Source organism: Podarcis liolepis (genome assembly GCF_965112155.1).
Source record: "Podarcis liolepis genome assembly, chromosome: 2".
Taxonomy (NCBI): Eukaryota; Metazoa; Chordata; class Lepidosauria; order Squamata; family Lacertidae; genus Podarcis; species Podarcis liolepis.
The window spans coordinates 5865476-5884356 of NC_139555.1; the positions used below are offsets into that span (position 1 = coordinate 5865476).

Consider the following 18881-nt stretch of genomic DNA (forward strand, 5'->3'; position numbering starts at 1 on the left):
AGTGAGTCTTTTTCTTACTGGTGTGCCATTTCTGTCCTGCGCACAGAGCCTCATAGGAGCCCCTGTGATTCTGGAACTTCCACCTGGGAGGGGTGTGCGTTCACCTAGGGGGCTTTGTGTGGGGAAAGAGAGAAGGACTAGGAAGATGGAAGGTGCCTCACTTTGCAGGTCTTCATCCTCGGCAAAGCTGGGGTTGTCCATGAGGTACTGCTGGGCTTCGGACCAGGTGGTCTGGAAGCTGACGCGGCTCATGCTGTCCAAGATGCTCTTCAGAGCCTGGATGTTCCTCTTGCGCAGCTGCTTGGCATGCTCCTGGGTGGGGAGCAGAGGACAGCATTGGGGGGTGGAACCCACCCCAGCAGGGCACCTGGCTTCCTGCCCCCAAGCTCCAGGAGCCTTCTCCATTATGAGGACTGGGGAGGTGATGGGCAGGGAGGGGATTCCGGGAGATGGAACGCCTGGATTCTATGCTTTATCGCAAACGATCAACCACCTCTGTCCTCCTTTGCTCACACTCCTTGTTTTTGTTTTACCTTCTCCTTTTTGGCCAGGAAGAAGAGAACATCATCGTAGATCTCCTTGCGGTCACGCTCTGGCACCACAGCCCACACTTCCAGCTCCCCAAACATCTGCTCAGCTTTCCTGGGGTGACAGGAAAAGAAAGGAAGCAAGCAAGCAGCAGGGGGGTGAAGCAAGCTGCAGAGGCCCTCTGGCGTGGCCACAGCCAGGAACACCAAGCTTGATTCTTCTCTCTCTTTTTAACTAGTGCCAGGAAGCTTATTCCCACATTACATGGAACACAGGTACATGTGTTTGTGTGAAAGGGTGTGCATCAGCTGATTTGTTCAGCTCAGCTAGTTGTGTACAGACGTACACAGGCTGTACGCTTGCTGCACATCAGGTGCAAATAAGGGTACGAGTGTACAGCTCAGCTCTCTGACTGCAACATGTGAACACTTCTACTGGAACTGTTGGAAAAAGCAGGGCTAACAGAAACTCTGGAGCTTGAAAGAGGAATCTTGCAGGCTGGAGCTGGGACTTATGCCCCCTCATCTGCCACAGAAGGTATGTGCTTCTTCTTCAGGTACCAAGGGGAGCAGAGGCATGCAACAATGGCCATTGTGATTGGCCAGGCTTTAATATCAATAACAGGTGGTAGGGGCCTTCTCCCTTGCCTGGTCAACAGCAACCAGAAGCTACTTCTGCTCTGAAATCCAAACTCCAGATTATTCGGCATTTCCAGTTCAAACCCCCTCAGTTTCACCAATGAGGACTCTGAGCTGAAGAATGATCCCACCCTCCTGGTCTACGCTTGATTGATGGGTCCTGCCAGACCCCAACAAGGAGCCTGGAACATGATGACTTGCAGTTGACGCTGCCCACTGACTGGGCAGACATGGAGTGGCAACTCCTCTGTCCAGGGCCAATCAAATCAGACTCAGAACAGGGTGGGAAGGGCCAGGAAGAAACCTGCAGGTGCCCTAGCTCCCTCCTTGAAGAGCCTGAAAGTGCCCCCTACTCAAAGAGAACTACCGCACTGGGATCCTGCCCCTCTGCAAGAAACCCATCTGCAACTTTGGCACCCTCTACCTGTAGCGGGTGATGGAGCTCATCTTGCTGTGCTGCTCCAGGAAGCGCTGCAGCTCCTCTTTGGCTTCCTTGGCCCGGAGCCGGGCCTCTTCCTTCTCCTCCTTGTCCCGCTGAGCCTTGTAAGCATTGAAAGCCTGCTTCTTCTCGCTCAGCTTGGGCAAAGCGCTGGGGCACAAGGCAAGAGGGTCATCAAGGGTTGCTCTCCAGAGACGGCACCCATCCGTGTGAAGGGGTGAGGGAGAATGGGGGGCAGGGGCAGCAGGGGCAGGAGTGCTAGGGAATTCCCAGCCACACAACACTCTGGGCCAGGCAAATCTAAGACTAGCTGGCCTTTTCCTCCTTCCTGCAACAGTCAGGATTTCTAACTGTGCAGTGAAGCAGGCTGAGGGCTGCAGCCACATTGTGGGGAAGGAAGGGGTGTTCGTTTCAGACTGTACCTGAACCGCGGGTCGGCGCTAATGAGCTTCATGGCCTGCTCCCACGACACACTTGCTGGGACTCCCTGGAGCCAGAGAGCAGCAGCATTTCAGCCAAAATAGCACCACCACCTTCCCTTTCCAGATTGACTGGCCCCACCCACTTCGCCCCTCATCTCAGGACCAGTTTACACAATCGTAGTCAAGTTTTTGCCTGGACTGCGCCAATCCAGGCTATGTGTTTGCTCGTTCCTAGGAGGGAATCTCTGGTCCTCCAGCCCACCCACCTGCCCCTATCAGTACCTTGTCCTTGAGCAGCTCCTTAAAAGCTTGTTTGGCTTCTTCCTTGTTGCTCCAGGCATTGCCAGGGCCACGGTCTTCCTCGTCTCTCCGGACGGGATCACAGCTAGCTCAGGAAACAAACAAACCCCCCCAAAGGTATCAGATGGAGCAATGGGCATGCCAGTGCTCAGTCCAGGGTTTCTCAAATGAATTTGGGTCTTCCCTTCTCACAATGGCCAGCCAGATACCTGTGGGCAACTCACAAGGAGGACCTAAGCGCAATACTTCTGAGTCCCAGGGTACACAGATGCATTCCACACCTTTGATACTGGATGCAGTAACCCAGCCATAATGGAGGTACAGACACCCCCAACTTCCACACATAAGGCTCTGTGAATTGGGGTGAATGGATATTAAAGATGGTTGCAGCAGGAGTTCTACTTCCTTCCCTTTATTCCTGCCACACAAACACCCATCCCAACCTCTTGGCAAAGGGTGGAAGCTTCAGCATCCCTGAAGGGCAGGAACTCACCAGCCCCTCCCTCCACGGAGCCAAAGAAGCGGGCGCTAGAATTCTAGCCTGTACCACTTCAGGCAGCCGGTGGGCATGTCATGTTGTTGTTTTTCTTAATGCACCCTACTAAGAAAATAAAACCTCCCTGTTTGTACGAATCCAGCACATCAGGGACAGGGCCACACTAAACCTTTTCTCTTTCGTGTACTAGGCTGTTATATGCCCCCAACGGGGGGAAAACAACAACAACCAGCCCACACCTCCTGCGCTAAATGCACTGCAAAATGACACACTCCAGAGCTCTATGACCACCTGCAATAGTGTGTGTGGAGGGGAAGCTGTGGCTTATTTTGCAGGAATAGAATACCACTTCCATAATCATCCCCCGCTTGGTGTTCCCTTTCCAATTCCCCAAGAGGGGGGAGACTCCACAAACCCCCCGTTTAAAAGCCAAGCCTGGATGGGGGAGCCTGTAGCTGTCTGTGTGCCGTGGACCACAAATCCCATCATCCTTGGCCATTGCCCATGCTGGCTGAAGCTGATGGCAGTTGGAGTCATCGTACCCCCAAAACCCAAGGAGGCCTTAATCCCACACGCTCTCTGTCCCCCGCCCCTCATGTCACCTGCTTGCGATCTCCTCCTCAGCTGCAGTCGGACCGCCCTCCGTGCCTGGCGTTTCCTGTCCTTCGATGCCCCCGGTGCCTTCTGTGTCTGAGGTGGCCGCGGAGGATGGGGTGGGGCTGTCCGGGCCCGACAGCGGCGCCTCTGGTTGCTGAGGCTGCTGTTGCCTCCTAAGGAAGGGAAGAAGACCAGGCTTCGGAATGTTGTGCGCCAGAACACACACACAAGAAACTGGCACCATTCATGTTGGTGTTGACCTTTAAAGCCCTAAACGGCCTCGGCCCAGTATATCTGAAGGAGCGTCTCCACCCCCATCGTTCTGCCCGGACGCTGAGGTCCAGCGCCGAGGGCCTTCTGGCGGTTCCCTCATTGCGAGAAGCAAAGCTACAGGGAACCAGGCAGAGGGCCTTCTCGGTAGTGGCACCCGCCCTGTGGAACGCCCTTCCAGCAGATGTCAAAGCGATAAACAACTACCTGACATTCAGAAGACATCTGAAGGCAGCCGTGTTTAGGGAAGTTTTTAATGTGTGACATTTTAATGTATTTTTAATCGGAAGCCACCCAGAGTGGCTGGGGAAACCCAGCCAGATGGGCGGGGTACAAATAAATTATTATTATTATTATTATTATTATTATTATTATTATTATTATTATACACATGCTTGGTGGTATTCTGGATCCTTTGCTGTCCCTTGAGGCTCAGGTGCCTTTGGTGGCAAGGAGTGCCTTCCATCAGCTTTGGCTGGTGGCCCAGCTATGCCCCTATCCGGACAGGGACAACCTAACTTCTGTCTCCTATGTTCTGGTTATACATGGGGCTGCCTCTGAAGACAGTTCGGAAACTTCAGCTGGTGCAGAATTCAGCGGACAGGTTGCTCAGCAGGGCAAGGCTGTTTGAGCAGTCCTGACCCAGTTGCACTGGCTGCCAATTAGTTCCCAATTCAAAGTGCTGCTTTTGACCTATAAAGCCTTAAATGGCTCAGAACCGCAATACCTCAAGGACCGCCTTTCCCCATATAAACCAACCTGGACCCTGTGACCATCCTCTGAGGCACTTATTCATGTGCCTTCTCCCATGAGAGGTTCGGAGGGTGACCACAAGAGGCCTTTTCTGCATTGGCTGTATGTAAGCCGTTCCGGGAGCCATTTTGGGCTGAAAGGCAGGGCACTAATGCTCTAAATAAATAAATCACTAGCTAGGGGTCAGTAATAATTTTTATCTGCTAGTGATCTAAATAAATAAATAGCCAAATAAATAATTCTGCTACCCGTCAAATAAATCTTTTCTCTCCTTGGCAAGGGCTAAAAGCAGGGGAAAGAGAGAGAGAGATGCTGAACAAGGCTAGCACACCATAAATATATGAACAAGATGTGATGTGGAAACAGCAAGATAAGACTGGATAGAATTATGAACTCTGTTTGGATTGATTTGGACATTAACGCAGTAGTAAGAAGATGATCAGAATCCCCCTTCGGATCTTGAAATATGGGTCCCCCCCAACAAAATTTAAAATTCGGCTTTGTAATTCGGAATTTATGTGATGTGATTTAATTTGATTTGATTGGCCGGTTAATAAAAATTATTTTTTTTAAAAAAAGAAAGAAAGTCTCAATCACTGTGGATCTTGCCCGAGCCTCTTCTGGAGGTGGAATGGATGTTTTCAAGCTTCTTGCACTGGCCATAAGGGCAAGAACAGGGCTGGGACCCTCCAGGTGTTGCTGGCCTCCAAATCCCATCAACCCCAGCCAGCAGGGCCAGCGGTCAGGAATGATGGGATGTGAAGTCCCAACAGCTTCCCTTACCCCTTGCTCTCTCTAAAAGCAACTTCAACACAAGAAAGTTAGTTTTTTGGATGCTGAATTCTGGACCCCATGCCAGATTGTTAAGCTGGCCGGAGGAGAAGCCCTTCCTCACGTGAAGCTCCTCCACAGGGACTTACTCTGCTTCTTCTTCCTCTTCTTTGATCAGTGCTGAGGAAACAAAAGACAGGGGGTGGTTACCATGGTGACGCTTGAGGAAAGGCAGGGCCCAGCCCCGGCCTAATCAGCTCCTGGCGGCCCAGACCCTCACCTTCAATGTCATCAAGGTCACGGGGACGGGTCCAGCGGGACTCCTTGCTCTGAGTGTTGTAGTAATAAGGTTTTCCGGTCTCTGAGCGGTACTCACGCCAAGGGCAGCGCGACAACAGGAGCTGAAGGGGGAGAGAAAGGACACCTTAGGACAGGGGTCTGCAACCTTTAAGACAAAAAGAGCCACTTGTACCCGTTTCTGAAGGGAAAAAAAACCTGGGAGCCGCAAAACCATTGCAACATTTAAAACAAATATATCTCCGGAGCCGCGATCTGACAGCGGGCGGGAAGGTGACGTCGGGATGGTGCGTGACTAACGCACGTACCGCCCCCATGCGACGTCACAGCCAGTACAGCACCCGCCACAGTGGAGAGTGTCGGGGCGCACAATACGCCTCCTCCCCTCGCTAGTATCCGCCCCGGAGCCGCGGCAAAAGTGTAAAAGAGCCACATGCGGCTCCAGAGCCACGGGTTGCAGACCCCTGCCTTAGGAGCTGCCTGCGCTCTTCCTAAAATGGTGGTGGTGACAAGGTTCCCTCACAAAAACTTCCACCACCACCCCCTTTTGAAAAGACAGAGTCAAAAGGACCATCTGTATATATTTGATTGTTGTTAGCCGCCCTGAGCCCGGCTTTGGCTGGGGAGGGCGGGATATAAATAAATTTTTATTTTATTTTATTATTATTATTATTATTATTATTATTATTATTATTATTATTATTATTATATTTGTGTGTACGTGAAGAAGCCAACGCCCAACACACTGTCACAGTCCAGAGTGACCAAGAGACGTCAGTAATTGGTGCACAAGAAGACAGGAACAAGCTTCACCTTGGCAGCAATGAAGTCCCCAGATGCACCCCCTATTTATTTATTTTTACTTTCCCCGGAATTTGCAAATGGTTGCCTTTCACTCCTATGGGATAGAACGCTGTCGTGAGAACCAAGCCTCTGAATACCAGTTGCAGGTGGGCAGAGTGTGCCTGTTCTCAGGTCCCGCTTGCAGGTTTCCCACAGGCACCTTGCTGGCCGCTGTGGGAACAGGATATTGGACTTGGTGGACTACTGGCCTGATCCAGCAGGCCTATCCTCATGTTCTTTTGTACAGCCCTCCAGATATCTGGCGACCTGCTATCGTGTCTCCTCTTAATCTTCTCCAGGCAAAACATACCCAGCAATTTCAACCATTCCTTGTAGGATTTGAATCCGAGAACCCTCAATGTGCTTTTTAATTGGGCTGCTTCTGAATAAGCTCACAGGATTCCCCCCCCCCCTTTGTCCCTTAGCTGCTATCTCTGGTCTGCTGACCTCCACTCCTCAGAATTCAAGATAACTCAACAAAGAGTAAGGCATCTATCTTTGGAATGCAAGGTTAACTGGGGCTCTCACTTCTGCCTTGGACTTCAGCTCGTCCGGCTTTTCCCAGCTTGACTGTTTGGTTTCAGAATTGTAGTAATAAACTCGCCCATCCGGAGCCCGATGCTCAGTCCATGAAGGCTTCTGAGGAAAAAGAGGAGGAGAAGAAAATGGGACACTTTGCAGGAGGTTTTTCTTGCATGGATATCTTACAATCACACCATCTCAAAATAGAAACTGGAACTGAGCAAAAAATTTAAAATCCGGTATTCTGAGACTATCAGCTTCCATTTTCAATAAATAAGTAGTAAAAAAAAAAAAAAAGCAAGTTTCTAGCGCCTGTAATTATGAAGATAGGGTTCAAACCATGTAGGCAACACCACAAGAAAATCTCCTAAGTCTCAGGGTTGTGGGAAAGGCTGTCTAGTAATAAATTTCCTATAGTCAAGGAGTTGGGAGGTTTTAACGCCCAGTTTAGTTTCATGTTTAGTTTTATGGGACGCAGGTAGCGCTGTGGTCTAAACCACAGAGCCTAGGGCTTGCCAAACAGAAGGTTGGCGGTTCGAATCCTCTCGACGGGGTGAGCTCCCATTGCTCGGTCTCTGCTCCTGCCAACCTAGCAGTTCGAAAGCACGTCAAAGTGCAAGTAGATAAATAGGTACCACTCTGGCGGGAAGGTAAACGGCGTTTCCGTGTGCTGCTCTGGTTCGCCAGAAGCGGCTTTGTCATGCTGGCCACATGACCCGGAAGCTGTACACCGGCTCATTTGGCCTGTAAAGCGAGATGAGCGCAACAACCCCAGAGTCGGTCACGACTGGACCTAACAGTCAGGGGTCCCTCTACCTTAAGTTTCTTTACCGCTTCCCATAACAACCAGAAGAAATTATACAAAACAGGGAAATGAAAAATAAGCTGACACACTGTACTTTGCTTACAAATATAAGCAACCACACTTGATTTTCCTTCTCCATTCTATATCATCAACAAAATACCCCTTGCAGCTGCAAGAGACCCTTCCCCAAGGTTCCTCATCTGAAGCAGGAGCTCAACCATCATATACACACGTGAACTCCCCTCCCCTCCCAGGGCCAAAAAAACTCCAGTTTTGTTCCTTGTTTCCCAACTTCTATTTGGGGATTTGCTTTTGCACAAATCCAGAAGATCCAGCACTAGAGGAAAAGTGCCAGAGCAGATTGCTCTTCCGTCTCTCTAAACAAGGCCCAACAACATGAGCACAAGGTTTCTAGGATGACAAAATACCCATGAAGTTACAATGCCACCGTGCAAGGCAGGTGCTGGTGGCAGCGGCGTCAGCAAAGAACAAGCCACACACAGCAGATGCCCACTGGCAGGCGTTCCACAAACCACTTTCTACAGTATTAAAAACAATTAAAACAAATGGCAGTCGTAGGAATAGAGTGGGTCTTCTGCTTGCCACTGAGCTACGCTTCCTCCCCATGAGTTGTGCCTCTTCCTCATCCACAGGCACTACCCAGTCAGTGCCTCAGCCACACCTCTACACAACGTTCACATTGACACAAATAATTGTTCCGGCTGGGGGAAGAATCACATTTTCTCCAGCAACAGAAATAAAAGCTGGAGTTTTGAGCGCTGGGAACATGCAAACTAGCTGACCATGGAAGTGGAACCTGGAAGGAGGCTGCCCTTAAACTCCCCATAATAAAAAGAGTGACAACTGAGCATTTCATTCTTCCTCTGAAACTGGTGCTTGGCCAGTTACTCACCACAGGGGCTCCTTGGGTCGCCGTGGCTGCAAATCAAGAGAGCAGAGATTAGACCAGGTACAGTGGCTTAGCGCTGAAGAGGTTCAAGCTTCTAGGAACCAATTTCAATTTCTCTATAATGGGGGAGCAAAAGGAAGCTTGCAGAAATAACCATCTCATCTGGACTGGCACTGGATGGTAGGACTGCCAGTGTTTTCTGGTTAAAGGTGCTGTGCCTTTGAGAGCAATGAATCAGGCAAACTTTCAACGAATGTAGTTATTGCTCCTTTCTGCACTGAGAGGCTACAGCATGAAGCCGTAGAAGGCACAGTAACTCCATTGCAAAGAAAGACCAGGGTGGGAAGCAGCAGGTTTCTCTGTTGTTGGATTTTTCACTCAGAGCCTGCTCCTGATCTGGATATACCCTCCCCTCAAGGACAAATCCACTGGGATACTCACCACTGGATGGGTCTGTTGCAGGACCTGCCTGTCAAAAGAGAAATGGGAACTAAATCAAGGCGTTTGGAACCTGCTCTGTCCGTAACTGGAGGGAATTCCTGAGCCTCTTTGCCCTCAAGGCACTCTACATGTTGCAAAAAGATTGGCTAGGCCAGGGGTCTGCAACCCGCGGCTCCGGAGCTGCATGTGGCTCTTTTACACCTTTGCCGCGGCTCCGGGGCGGATACTAGCGAGGGGAGAAAGGCGCATTGTGTGCCCCGACACTCCCCATTCTGGCGGGCGCTGTACTGGCTGTGACGTCGCATGGGGGCGGTGCGTGCGTTAGTCACGCACCGTCCTGACGTCACCTTCCCGCCCGCCCGCTACATTGTAAGGGGCATGTACGCTGGTCACTGCATTGAAAGGGGGCATGTACGCTGATCACTGTTTTGAAGGGAAGAACACACACACACACACACACACACACACACACACAAAGGTAACTTGTTAATTTAACGTTTATTTCTATGAGGAGCAGTAATTCTGAGGGGTCAAACATAGAACAATAAAAAAGTGACAAAAAAGCTATTTTTATAATGACGAGTTTTGCGGCTCCCAGATTTTTTTTCTTCGGAAACGGGTCCAAGTGGCTCTTTTTGTCTTAAAGGTTGCAGACCCCTGGGCTAGGCAAAGTGATTTGGAGCAGAGAAGTGGGAGGCATGTGAAGAGTTAAGCATGTGTGTGCATGCTCAGGTGCACAAGTGCTGCCGCTGCATTCTAAGTCACCCCCTCCCATGACAACTTTGCTCTTGAAAACAGGCCACTGGCCTCTCCTCTTGCCAACAGCACCGACTATCTCTTTCAACACTCATCCACATACCCAGATGCTTGAGCTACATCAAAGGCCAGCAAACGCTGCCACATCTGCCTGGGCCAAATTGATAACACGACCCACAGCTTGGTGACCCTAGCAGCAGCAGCCAGCAGGAAACCCTTCTCCAATAGTGTGGCCAACTTTTTTCTTTTTGACTTTGTCTTCATCAAGAGCACCACATGCCACATTCGGAGTAATAAACAAGCCAGTTTCAGCGACTACTGAAGTACACATGCAACCCTTTGTAGCCTGGGGTTGCTTTGCCCTCTACTGGCAGGGAGAGGCAAGAAGGAATGTAGGCCACAGTCAAGATCATGGGTAGGCAAACTAAGGCCCGGGGACCGGATTCGGCCCCATCGCCTTCTAAATCCAGCCTGTGGACGGTCTGGGAATCAGTATGTTTTTACATGAGTGGAATGTGTGCTTTTATTTAAAATGCATCTCTGGGTTATTTGTGGGGCATAGGAATTCGTTCATCCCCCCCCCCCCCAAAATATAGTCAGCCTCCCACAAGGTCTGAGGGACAGTGGACCGCCCCGCTGCTGAAAAAGTTTGCTGACCCCTGGTCAAGATCAAAAGGCCATCCTACTGATATGCAGGCATGTCACCAAACTCCTAGTGTGAGTGCCACTGCCAGCAGCCTTGCCACAAACTGGGGACCCTTATCTCACTATAACCCCCTGAGACCTATGCCCCTCCCAGATACTCACCCCTCCAGACACAGCAACAGGCCCACCTGGCACCCCAGGCATTATCATCCCAGGCAGCATTGGTGGTACCATTGTGGGCATCTGGGGGAAACAACCAAAAAATGGTATAAGTCATAAGAAGATGGTCAGAAAGACAAACAAAGGCTTTGTGGGAAAGGCATTACCTGTCCAAGGGGTGGCGGTCCAGGCATGGGTGGGATCATTGGGGGAGGAGGCATCATGCCCGGAGGCATGGGCGGCATAGGGGGCGGGCGCGGTCCCAATGGGGGCAATCCCATTGGAGGGAACGGAGGTGGGATCCCAGGATGAGGCATCTAGGAGCAAGGAGAAAAACAGAAAGAATACACTCCAAGTCGCACGTATCCAAAACAGCTGCCAGCAATCATGGCATGACTTGGGCCTCTGTCAAGTAGAAACAAACTGGGTCCAACATCAGGGCAATAAGAAGGCAACATTTTCACAGGACAAACCCTCCCACAGCAGCACTGCACTTCAACAGATAGGGAGGGCAATTGTGCGCATATACAAGCTTACAAAATCCTACGGCGGACATGGCGAACTGGCAGACTGAAGTCCAGGCAATGGCCTCCAGTCCACGTTTCACATGCTGCAATTCCGCACCACGACTCAAGTAAAGGAAACGTGTAGAAAGACAACAGGATCTGAACTCCTCCAAAGCCTGTAATGACCTTTCAGACTTTCACAGCATTTCACTGCCCACGACTGACAATGATCAGGAATGATTGGAGTTCTAGTTCAGCCACATCTGAAGGGCCACAGATTCCCTACTCCTGTCTTATACTTTGCAAAGCATCATCAACAGTATTGGTGCTATATGGTTATTATGATAACGATTATTATTTTGCCACTTTCAGATGTACAGTGGTACCTCTGGTTACGTACTTAATTCATTCCGGAGGTCCGTTCTTAACCTGAAACTGTTCTTAACCTGAAACACCACTTTAGCTAATAGGGCCTCCTGCTGCCGCCGCGCCGCAGCAGCACGATTTCTGTTCTCATCCTGAAGCAAAGTTCTTAACCCAAGGTAATATTTCTGGGTTAGCGGAGTCTGTAACCTGAAGTGTGTGTAACCTGAAGTGTATGTAACCCGAGGTACCGCTGTACTCAAAACACATCCTCACATTTATTTAATTAAATTTATTTCTCCCACACACAAACACACACACTTCACAGACACACAGTCCAAGGTGGCACACACAGCGATGATAAAGTAGGATGCATCACCTGTCACATATAACACCTTTATACACTCTCGTGTGCACGCACACACGCACACACACACACCATACACCCCGTTGCATAGGATCAAGGACCAGAAGGCAGCTTAACATGCTGAGATACAAGCTGAAATACAACTTACAAAGGGAGGAGGCAGAATTGGTGGTGGCGGTGGAGCTGGAGGAAATGGGGCCGGCTGCCCCGGCGGAGGGCCACTGCCTGAATCTGGAGCTGACTGCAAAGAGAGAGAGGGAGGGAGAGAATAAACGTGGGGTGGTGGTAATTGCGAGTTTATTGCTGGGGAGGCAGCTAAAGTGAAAACTGGTGCAAGGGGTATATATTGGGTTTGGATGGGGCAAACCCAGGAATAAATCTCCGCTCAGCCCGCGACGTCCACTGATCCCCCTTTGGCAAGTCACACTCTTGTAATCTAACTTCTCATGCAGTGTTATGAGGTTAAAAATGCCAGTCTGAACTGCAAGGATGACTCCAAGTGTTAGCTGGCCTTCCTCCAGCCAAAAGAAAATGACTTGCTCCCTCTTTTCAGTTACAGCATAATTTGCATTTAATGTGTTGCTCCCCTAATCCTTGCCTTTGCCACCCCTTTGCTCCCCCAAACTAGTTTTTTCTGGATCTCCCCTGCTGAGTCTGTTAGAACATACAAATAATAAGATCCCAACACACGATGAGAAATACTTTTCACCCCAAATGAATAGGCTTCAGTGGCTTTCTTTCTTCTTTTGTGAAGTACATGGGCAAAAAACTGGCTTGGGATTCTACTGGCAGGAGACTCAAGTGTGCCTTTTGGTTAGGAGAACCAATCCAGGAAAACAGGCTAACCCAAATAAGAAAGGGACTGCACAATCCTAAACAGATGTCTGGAAGATCTAGGAGTCTTGGTTGACCACAAACTTGACATGAGCCAACAGTGTGACGCGGCAGCTAAAAAAGCCAATGCAATTCTGGGCTGCATCAATAGGAGTATAGCATCTAGATCAAGGGAAGTAATAGTGCCACTGTATTCTGCTCTGGTCAGACCTCACCTGGAGTACTGTGTCCAGTTCTGGGCACCACAATTCAAGAAGGACACTGACAAACTGGAACGTGTCCAGAGGAGGGCAACCAAAATGGTCAAAGGCCTGGAAACGATGCCTTATGAGGAACGGCTAAGGGAGCTGGGCATGTTTAGCCTGGAGAAGAGGAGGTTAAGGGGTGATATGATAGCCATGTTCAAATATATAAAAGGATGTCACATAGAGAAGGGAGAAAGGTTGTTTTCTGCTGCTCCAGAGAAGCAGACACGGAGCAATGGATCCAAACTACAAGAAAGAAGATTCCACCTAAACATTAGGAAGAACTTCCTGACAGTAAGAGCTGTTTGACAGTGGAATTTGCTGCCCAGGAGTGTGGTGGAGTCTCCTCCTTTGGAGGTCTTTAAGCAGAGGCTTGACAACCATATGTCAGGAGTGCTCTGATGGTGTTTCCTGCTTGGCAGGGGGTTGGACTCGATGGCCCTTGTGGTCTCTTCCAACTCTATGATTCTATGATTCTAAGATGTCCCTGGAAGCTAACAATTAAAGTCCAAGGATGCCTGCCTTTCCCTGTTGCATTTATTGCAGGTACACTGCCTTTGGACATAGCAATTCACTTTAGCTATCATGGCTATCAGCCACTGATGGCTCTTCTCTTGCTGAATTTGTCCTGCACTTAAATAACAAAAGCAAGCAAGCTAATGGCCATCTCCCCAGCTTGCAGTAGTGAATTCCTAATGTGTTCCCAGTCAAACTGGTTTGCTTGGTGAGCACAGAGTGGCTTGCCCAGTGGGGCAGAGCTGCAGCAATAGCCTCTTGGCAGCAATGTCACTGGTGCTTACTGGGAGAGGAAAGGAGGCAGCAAGCTCGGGACTGTGTCTCCGCTAGACCATTCACATGGTCCTGATCTTGGCCCTCCCAGTAAACACTTGTGTGGAGCCTACTGTTGTAGCTCCATCCCACTGGGCAACCCCTCCTGCCAGTGGCGTAGCGTAGGTTGTCAGCACCCGGGGCAAGGCAAGTAATTTGTGCCCCCTAACCCGTGGATTTGCGCCCCCTAACCTGTGGATTTGCGCCCCCTAACCCCCAGATGTTGCGCCCGGTGCGGCCAGCCCCCCCTGCACCCCCCACACTACGCCACTGCCTCCTGCACAAGACAGGTCTTTCTCTGTGGTGTCTCCACAGTCATGGAACTCTCTCTCAGTTACCATTCACCATTTAAGCTCTGGCTTTCAATAAAGTCTTAAAAACTTGTACTTTCCCCTACTGCTTTTTCTTAAGAGATTTGCTGACTTCACGCCATTTCTCTCTTGTGTCTACTGGCCTGTATCCAACCAATGCTTCGTATTCTGCCTGATGGTCTACTGTTTTAATTTCTCTTTGTACATCACCTTAAGAAGGGCTTGACCCTGAAAAGTGACTAATAAATAACTGGGATAAATGAACAAATAATGAACATTCATTAATGCACTTCTGTGTGAAAAATGCACTTCTTTTTGCTATTCCTCCTGAATCTACTGCTTGTTGGTGATGCCAAGTTCTGACACAGGATGTGTGAGAGAGGATGTTACTTCAGTCCAACACCATTCATAATTTCATAAAACCTGCCATCCCTTTAATAAACACCATAAGCTTAAGGCAAGTGCTCCAGCCAAATGAATGAATGAAAAAGTTGCCCTTTTTCTGTATGACAAGTGGAGGATGGCCAGGTTTGGAAAGCAAACTTGGATTAATGGGCACATACATACAGATGAACTTGTAGGAGATGAGGATAACTGGGAGCAGAGATGGAGAGTAATAAGGAATGGGTACATTGGGGCATGAGCAACAACATTTGGTGGGAAATGGTAGCATATCTAGAGAATGGCTTCATTTGTTCACAGTAAACCAAATTTTGGCCTACCATGTAAAGTGTTGGCTCCTGAAGAGCTCCCACCCACTTTTCCTTCTAGCACAGGTGGTTAGCATGGGTTGACTTAGCGCGTCGTCAGGCTCCTCTCCATGAATGGCACCAGTGCCTTATTCTCTCCAGCATAAGAAGATCCCAGATTTGGAAAGAGTTAGGCAGGGACAAGACAATTCTGAATTGCCCTCTTCTATAACTGAGCTAGAGGAAATCTCAGTGTGGGGACATAGCACCTAGCCCCTAATTTATTGCCCTAAATCAGAACATAACAAGCTGCCTCGTATCAAGTCAGATGATTGGTCTCTCTAGCTCAGCACTTGTCTACTGTTCTTCAGTCTTGGGTCCCCAGATGTTGCTGAGTAATAACTCACATAATCCCTGTCCATTGGCCAAACCTGTTGGGGATGATGGGAGTCCAGCAACATCTGGGGACGCAAGGCTGAAGAATGCTCTTCAAGGGAGTCTCTCAGTCCTACCTGGAAGTGCCAGGGATCATCAAGCCAGGGACTTTCTGCATGGAGAGCATGGGCTTGACAACTAAGCTACGTTCCTTTTCCTAATGAGTGACCTGGAAGACCCACTCTTAAACAGGGAAGCCATGGGGCTTTCAGCTTCTTGCATGGAAGTTCATTCTATTGCAATCTATCAAGGCTTATTCACTTCTGTGCTGACATCAGCAAACTTGACACTGGTTCCATCCTCCGGGTAGCTTGTACAATCTACTCTGATGCTCTCTGCCCAACACTGAAGTGATTTTCTAAGCCCAGTTCACTGTCTGGAATGGCCGTTTGGATCCCACTTCGGCTGTGGAACAGACTTATTTTATATACACATTATCTGCCTGTGCATGCGTGTCCATGTATAATGCATACCTATCTAGGTCAATGTGTCCATGTATTTGTGCCTACACCTACACATTTGTCTGCAATGTCTATCTGCAGGTGGGCCTTCAAACATGAATCCTTCCACATGTGCCTACACTTAGATGTACATGACAAATAAAGATTACTTGTATGCAATTTACGTTAAAAGGTCCCTATGTTTATGTATATTAAGCAGTGCATGTATTTGTGCATTTATGTGCTTTAGCAGGTGATCGTACCTATCCCTGCAGGCATACATCAGGGTGTGCACACATATCTATGACACATCCCATTTATTGCTGCGTGCTTGCTCCCATGGACAGTGTTTGTGTGCGAGTATAGATATGGACAAGCGAGCGGACATGGTGCAGTAGACAGGGTGCCTGTGGGAGACTCTGGTTCAGATTCGTGCTCAGTCATAAAGCTCACTACTGGGTGGCCTTGGGAAGATCGCTATCTCAAGTGAATGTAGCGTCTCCTTGTGATCCCAAAACAATACTGTTCGCTTCAAATTCATCCCCTAGGCTAAAGCCGGTGTAAAATCGACACATGCTTTATGTGTGCACCTATTCCCACATCTGCACATGAGTGTTTGCACATGTGGGGTTCATGTAATTCTGCATGCACCTGTAGAGAGATCTGGATGCTTTTGCATTTCCCCCCTTCCTTTCTGGCATGGTGCATCTAGTTGCACAAACCAGGGTGCCTCACTATCCGGCTGCGCACCCTCCTCCCGGCCTCCTTCCAGCACCCACCTCATTGCTCCGAAGCCTCCCGAGCGGGAGCAAGAAAGGAGGAGAAGAAGGAGGCGGGTGGGGAGCACGATCACCATTCCCCCTCGGGTGCCAAAGATGTGGGGGCAACGTGGCGCGTGGAGGATGTCCCCTCCGCCCCTCCCTCTCCCTCGCCAGCTTCCACCGTGCACACACGCGCCCCCCTCCGCCCCCCCCAACCCATCTCCGCCCCGGATCTTCGGGGGAGGGGGGATAACAAAGCGGCAGACATTACCATGGCCGAGCCTCGGATCAGCTGGGCGTGCAGGCGGGCAGCTCAGCCCACCCGGCAGTAAGGGCGGCCGCGATTGGAGGAGGCGGGCTGAGGGAGAGGAGGGAGGCGGGCGGGCGGGCGGGATCCCGGGGGGGGGGAGGCAGAAGCGCGGGAGGAGAAGGGGGAGCGGGCGAGGGCGGCTAGAGCTCTCCAAGGGCGAGAGGCAGCAGGCCGGGCCAGGGGTCACCCAACCGCGGCGCGCGCTCTCCGCAACGTCATAAGCTGTGGTGTTTGAAGAGTGCCTCTGAGCATGTGCGAAAAGCCTCTTTCCCACCAGAGGCGGTCGAAGGATGCGCTCCTCCTCGCGCCGCGCTGAGGAGAAAGGAGCCTCCGCTTTAGGATGAGGCTGACGCGGCGCAGCCCTCCCCGCCTCCTCCTGGGGGGAAGAGGTGGTCCTTTGGATGGGGGGCAAAGCGCGTGGCAGGTGGGAGAGGCCGGGCTCTCTGCCGGGTTTAGAGGCTCCTCGCCATCACGAAGGAGGGCCAGGGAAACAAAACACATGACAAAATAAGGGACCACCAAAAAGAGGGAGTGGTTCCTAGGACCCGCTGCGTCTCAGAAGAAGATGCTCTCTCGACACGGCCTAGTCTTGCCTGATCGTTTCCCCTGATGTTTGTGCGCCATTGTATGGCAAGCCCTTGATCAGATAACACGAAAAGAGTGTATTCCAGCAAGTCACAGCTCTTCGTTTGCAGCTCTTTAGCTGAGAAAGCATGTCACAATTGGGTCCAACGTGCATAAAAACAAAACATACCAAATATATATATATTATTACAAGGGTCTGAATTTTATGCCCCACCACCACTTTTGTGCTTGAGGCACAGACCAATTTTTCCTCCAGCCCACCTACCCAAGTCAGATTGGCCCTCATTATCAGCGCCAGTCAACATGGTCAGAAAGGGCTGCTATGTGTCTGGATTTTCCCTGACATGTCCTCTTTTGGGGGGGGGGCAGCATGCCCCTCTGGCCAGATTTTTGTATTTGATATAAAATGTTTTTTTCGTTTTTTATGTCTTAAATTTTTATTATGATTATTATATAATTTTATATGGGGGTGGGTGCTAGGGTATCCAGCAGCCACCAGGCCTTCCACGGGTGGCACTAGGCCTGGCAGGGCTTCCATCAGCTTTTCCTGGCCCAGCCTTCCCAGGGCCATAGCTGTCAACTTTCAGATTTGAAAATAAGGGATCAGCAGCCTTGAAAATAAGGGATCAGCAGCCTCACCTGTCCCGGGGACAGTCTACGGGATATCAGCAGGAAGCAGCGGGAAACGGCGCTGGAATAAGGGAATTTCCCGCAAAAAAAAGGGAAGGTTGGCAGCTATGCCCAGGGCTGCTCGACTTCCCATCCGAAGAACAGGAGGTCAAAGACAGCAAAGGTAAGAGAGGGAAGAAGGGGGCGAGGAAGGAGTCAAAGGCAGGGAGGGAGGGAGCGAATGAGATGCGGGATGGTGTTTGTGTATGTGCCCCAAATGTGTCTGGGTTTGGGGGCTTTGGAATAAGGCAACCCTAGAGGGATGATGGGAGCTGTAGTCCAAAAATGTGAAGAGCATTACCAAGGTAAAGGGACCCCTGACCGTTGGGTCCAGTCGCGGACAACTCTGGGGTTGCAGCGCTCATCTCGCTTTACTGGCCAAGGGAGCCAGCGTACAGCTCATGTGGCCAGCCTGACTAAGCCGCTTCTGGCAAACCAGAGCAGCGCACGGAAATGTCGTTTACCTTCCCTCCAGAGCGGTACCTGTTTATCTACTTGCACTTTCACCGATCTTCTGATTGGCAGGCCCTAGGCTCTGTGGTTTAACCCACAGCGCTACCCGCATCCCTATATATTACCAAGTGCAGCCTTTAAAAAAGGAGCTTGATGGGCAGAAATCAGTAGGTAACTTATTTTCTTCTCTTTTCATAGCATGGGGAATAAATACCACCTTGACATTAGACTGCTGGTAAAAGCACAGTTATGGTGGCCTGGCTGATGGAAGCAAATAGTTGGACAAAGTTGGGGTAAAGCAAATAACAGATGAACACAAAAATGATTTAAATAGTCCCATCACAAGTGCAGGGAAACATGATGCAATTAAAAGCCTAAAAACAAACGAGTCATCAGGTAAAGGTGGTTACACAGCCTTATTTTATAAAAAGAACTAGTAACACCAATTTTATGTAATTTATTAAATGTGGTTATGGTAGGAGAGCAGATTCCA

At 50.0% G+C, this 18881-nt stretch overlaps 2 protein-coding genes across 2 annotated transcripts in view; one reads left to right on the forward strand and one right to left on the reverse strand.

The window, feature by feature from the left end:
* PRPF40B (pre-mRNA processing factor 40 homolog B) overlaps positions 1 to 16741 on the reverse strand; it is a 30780-nt gene extending 14039 nt beyond the window's left edge. Inside the window, 15 exon segments of the mRNA XM_083484450.1 lie at positions 162 to 312; positions 534 to 642; positions 1591 to 1755; positions 2028 to 2092; positions 2310 to 2412; positions 3426 to 3593; positions 5364 to 5394; positions 5495 to 5615; positions 6883 to 6993; positions 8595 to 8620; positions 9033 to 9060; positions 10596 to 10676; positions 10760 to 10909; positions 11977 to 12069; positions 16643 to 16741. Of these exon segments, the coding sequence (XP_083340576.1) occupies positions 162 to 312; positions 534 to 642; positions 1591 to 1755; positions 2028 to 2092; positions 2310 to 2412; positions 3426 to 3593; positions 5364 to 5394; positions 5495 to 5615; positions 6883 to 6993; positions 8595 to 8620; positions 9033 to 9060; positions 10596 to 10676; positions 10760 to 10909; positions 11977 to 12069; positions 16643 to 16645 (1405 nt within the window). The 5' untranslated portion in view covers positions 16646 to 16741.
* The window catches only part of ADCY6 (adenylate cyclase 6), a 934310-nt gene that overhangs the window by 311304 nt on the left and 604125 nt on the right, over positions 1 to 18881 (forward strand). The gene's annotated exons all lie outside the window — the stretch shown is intronic.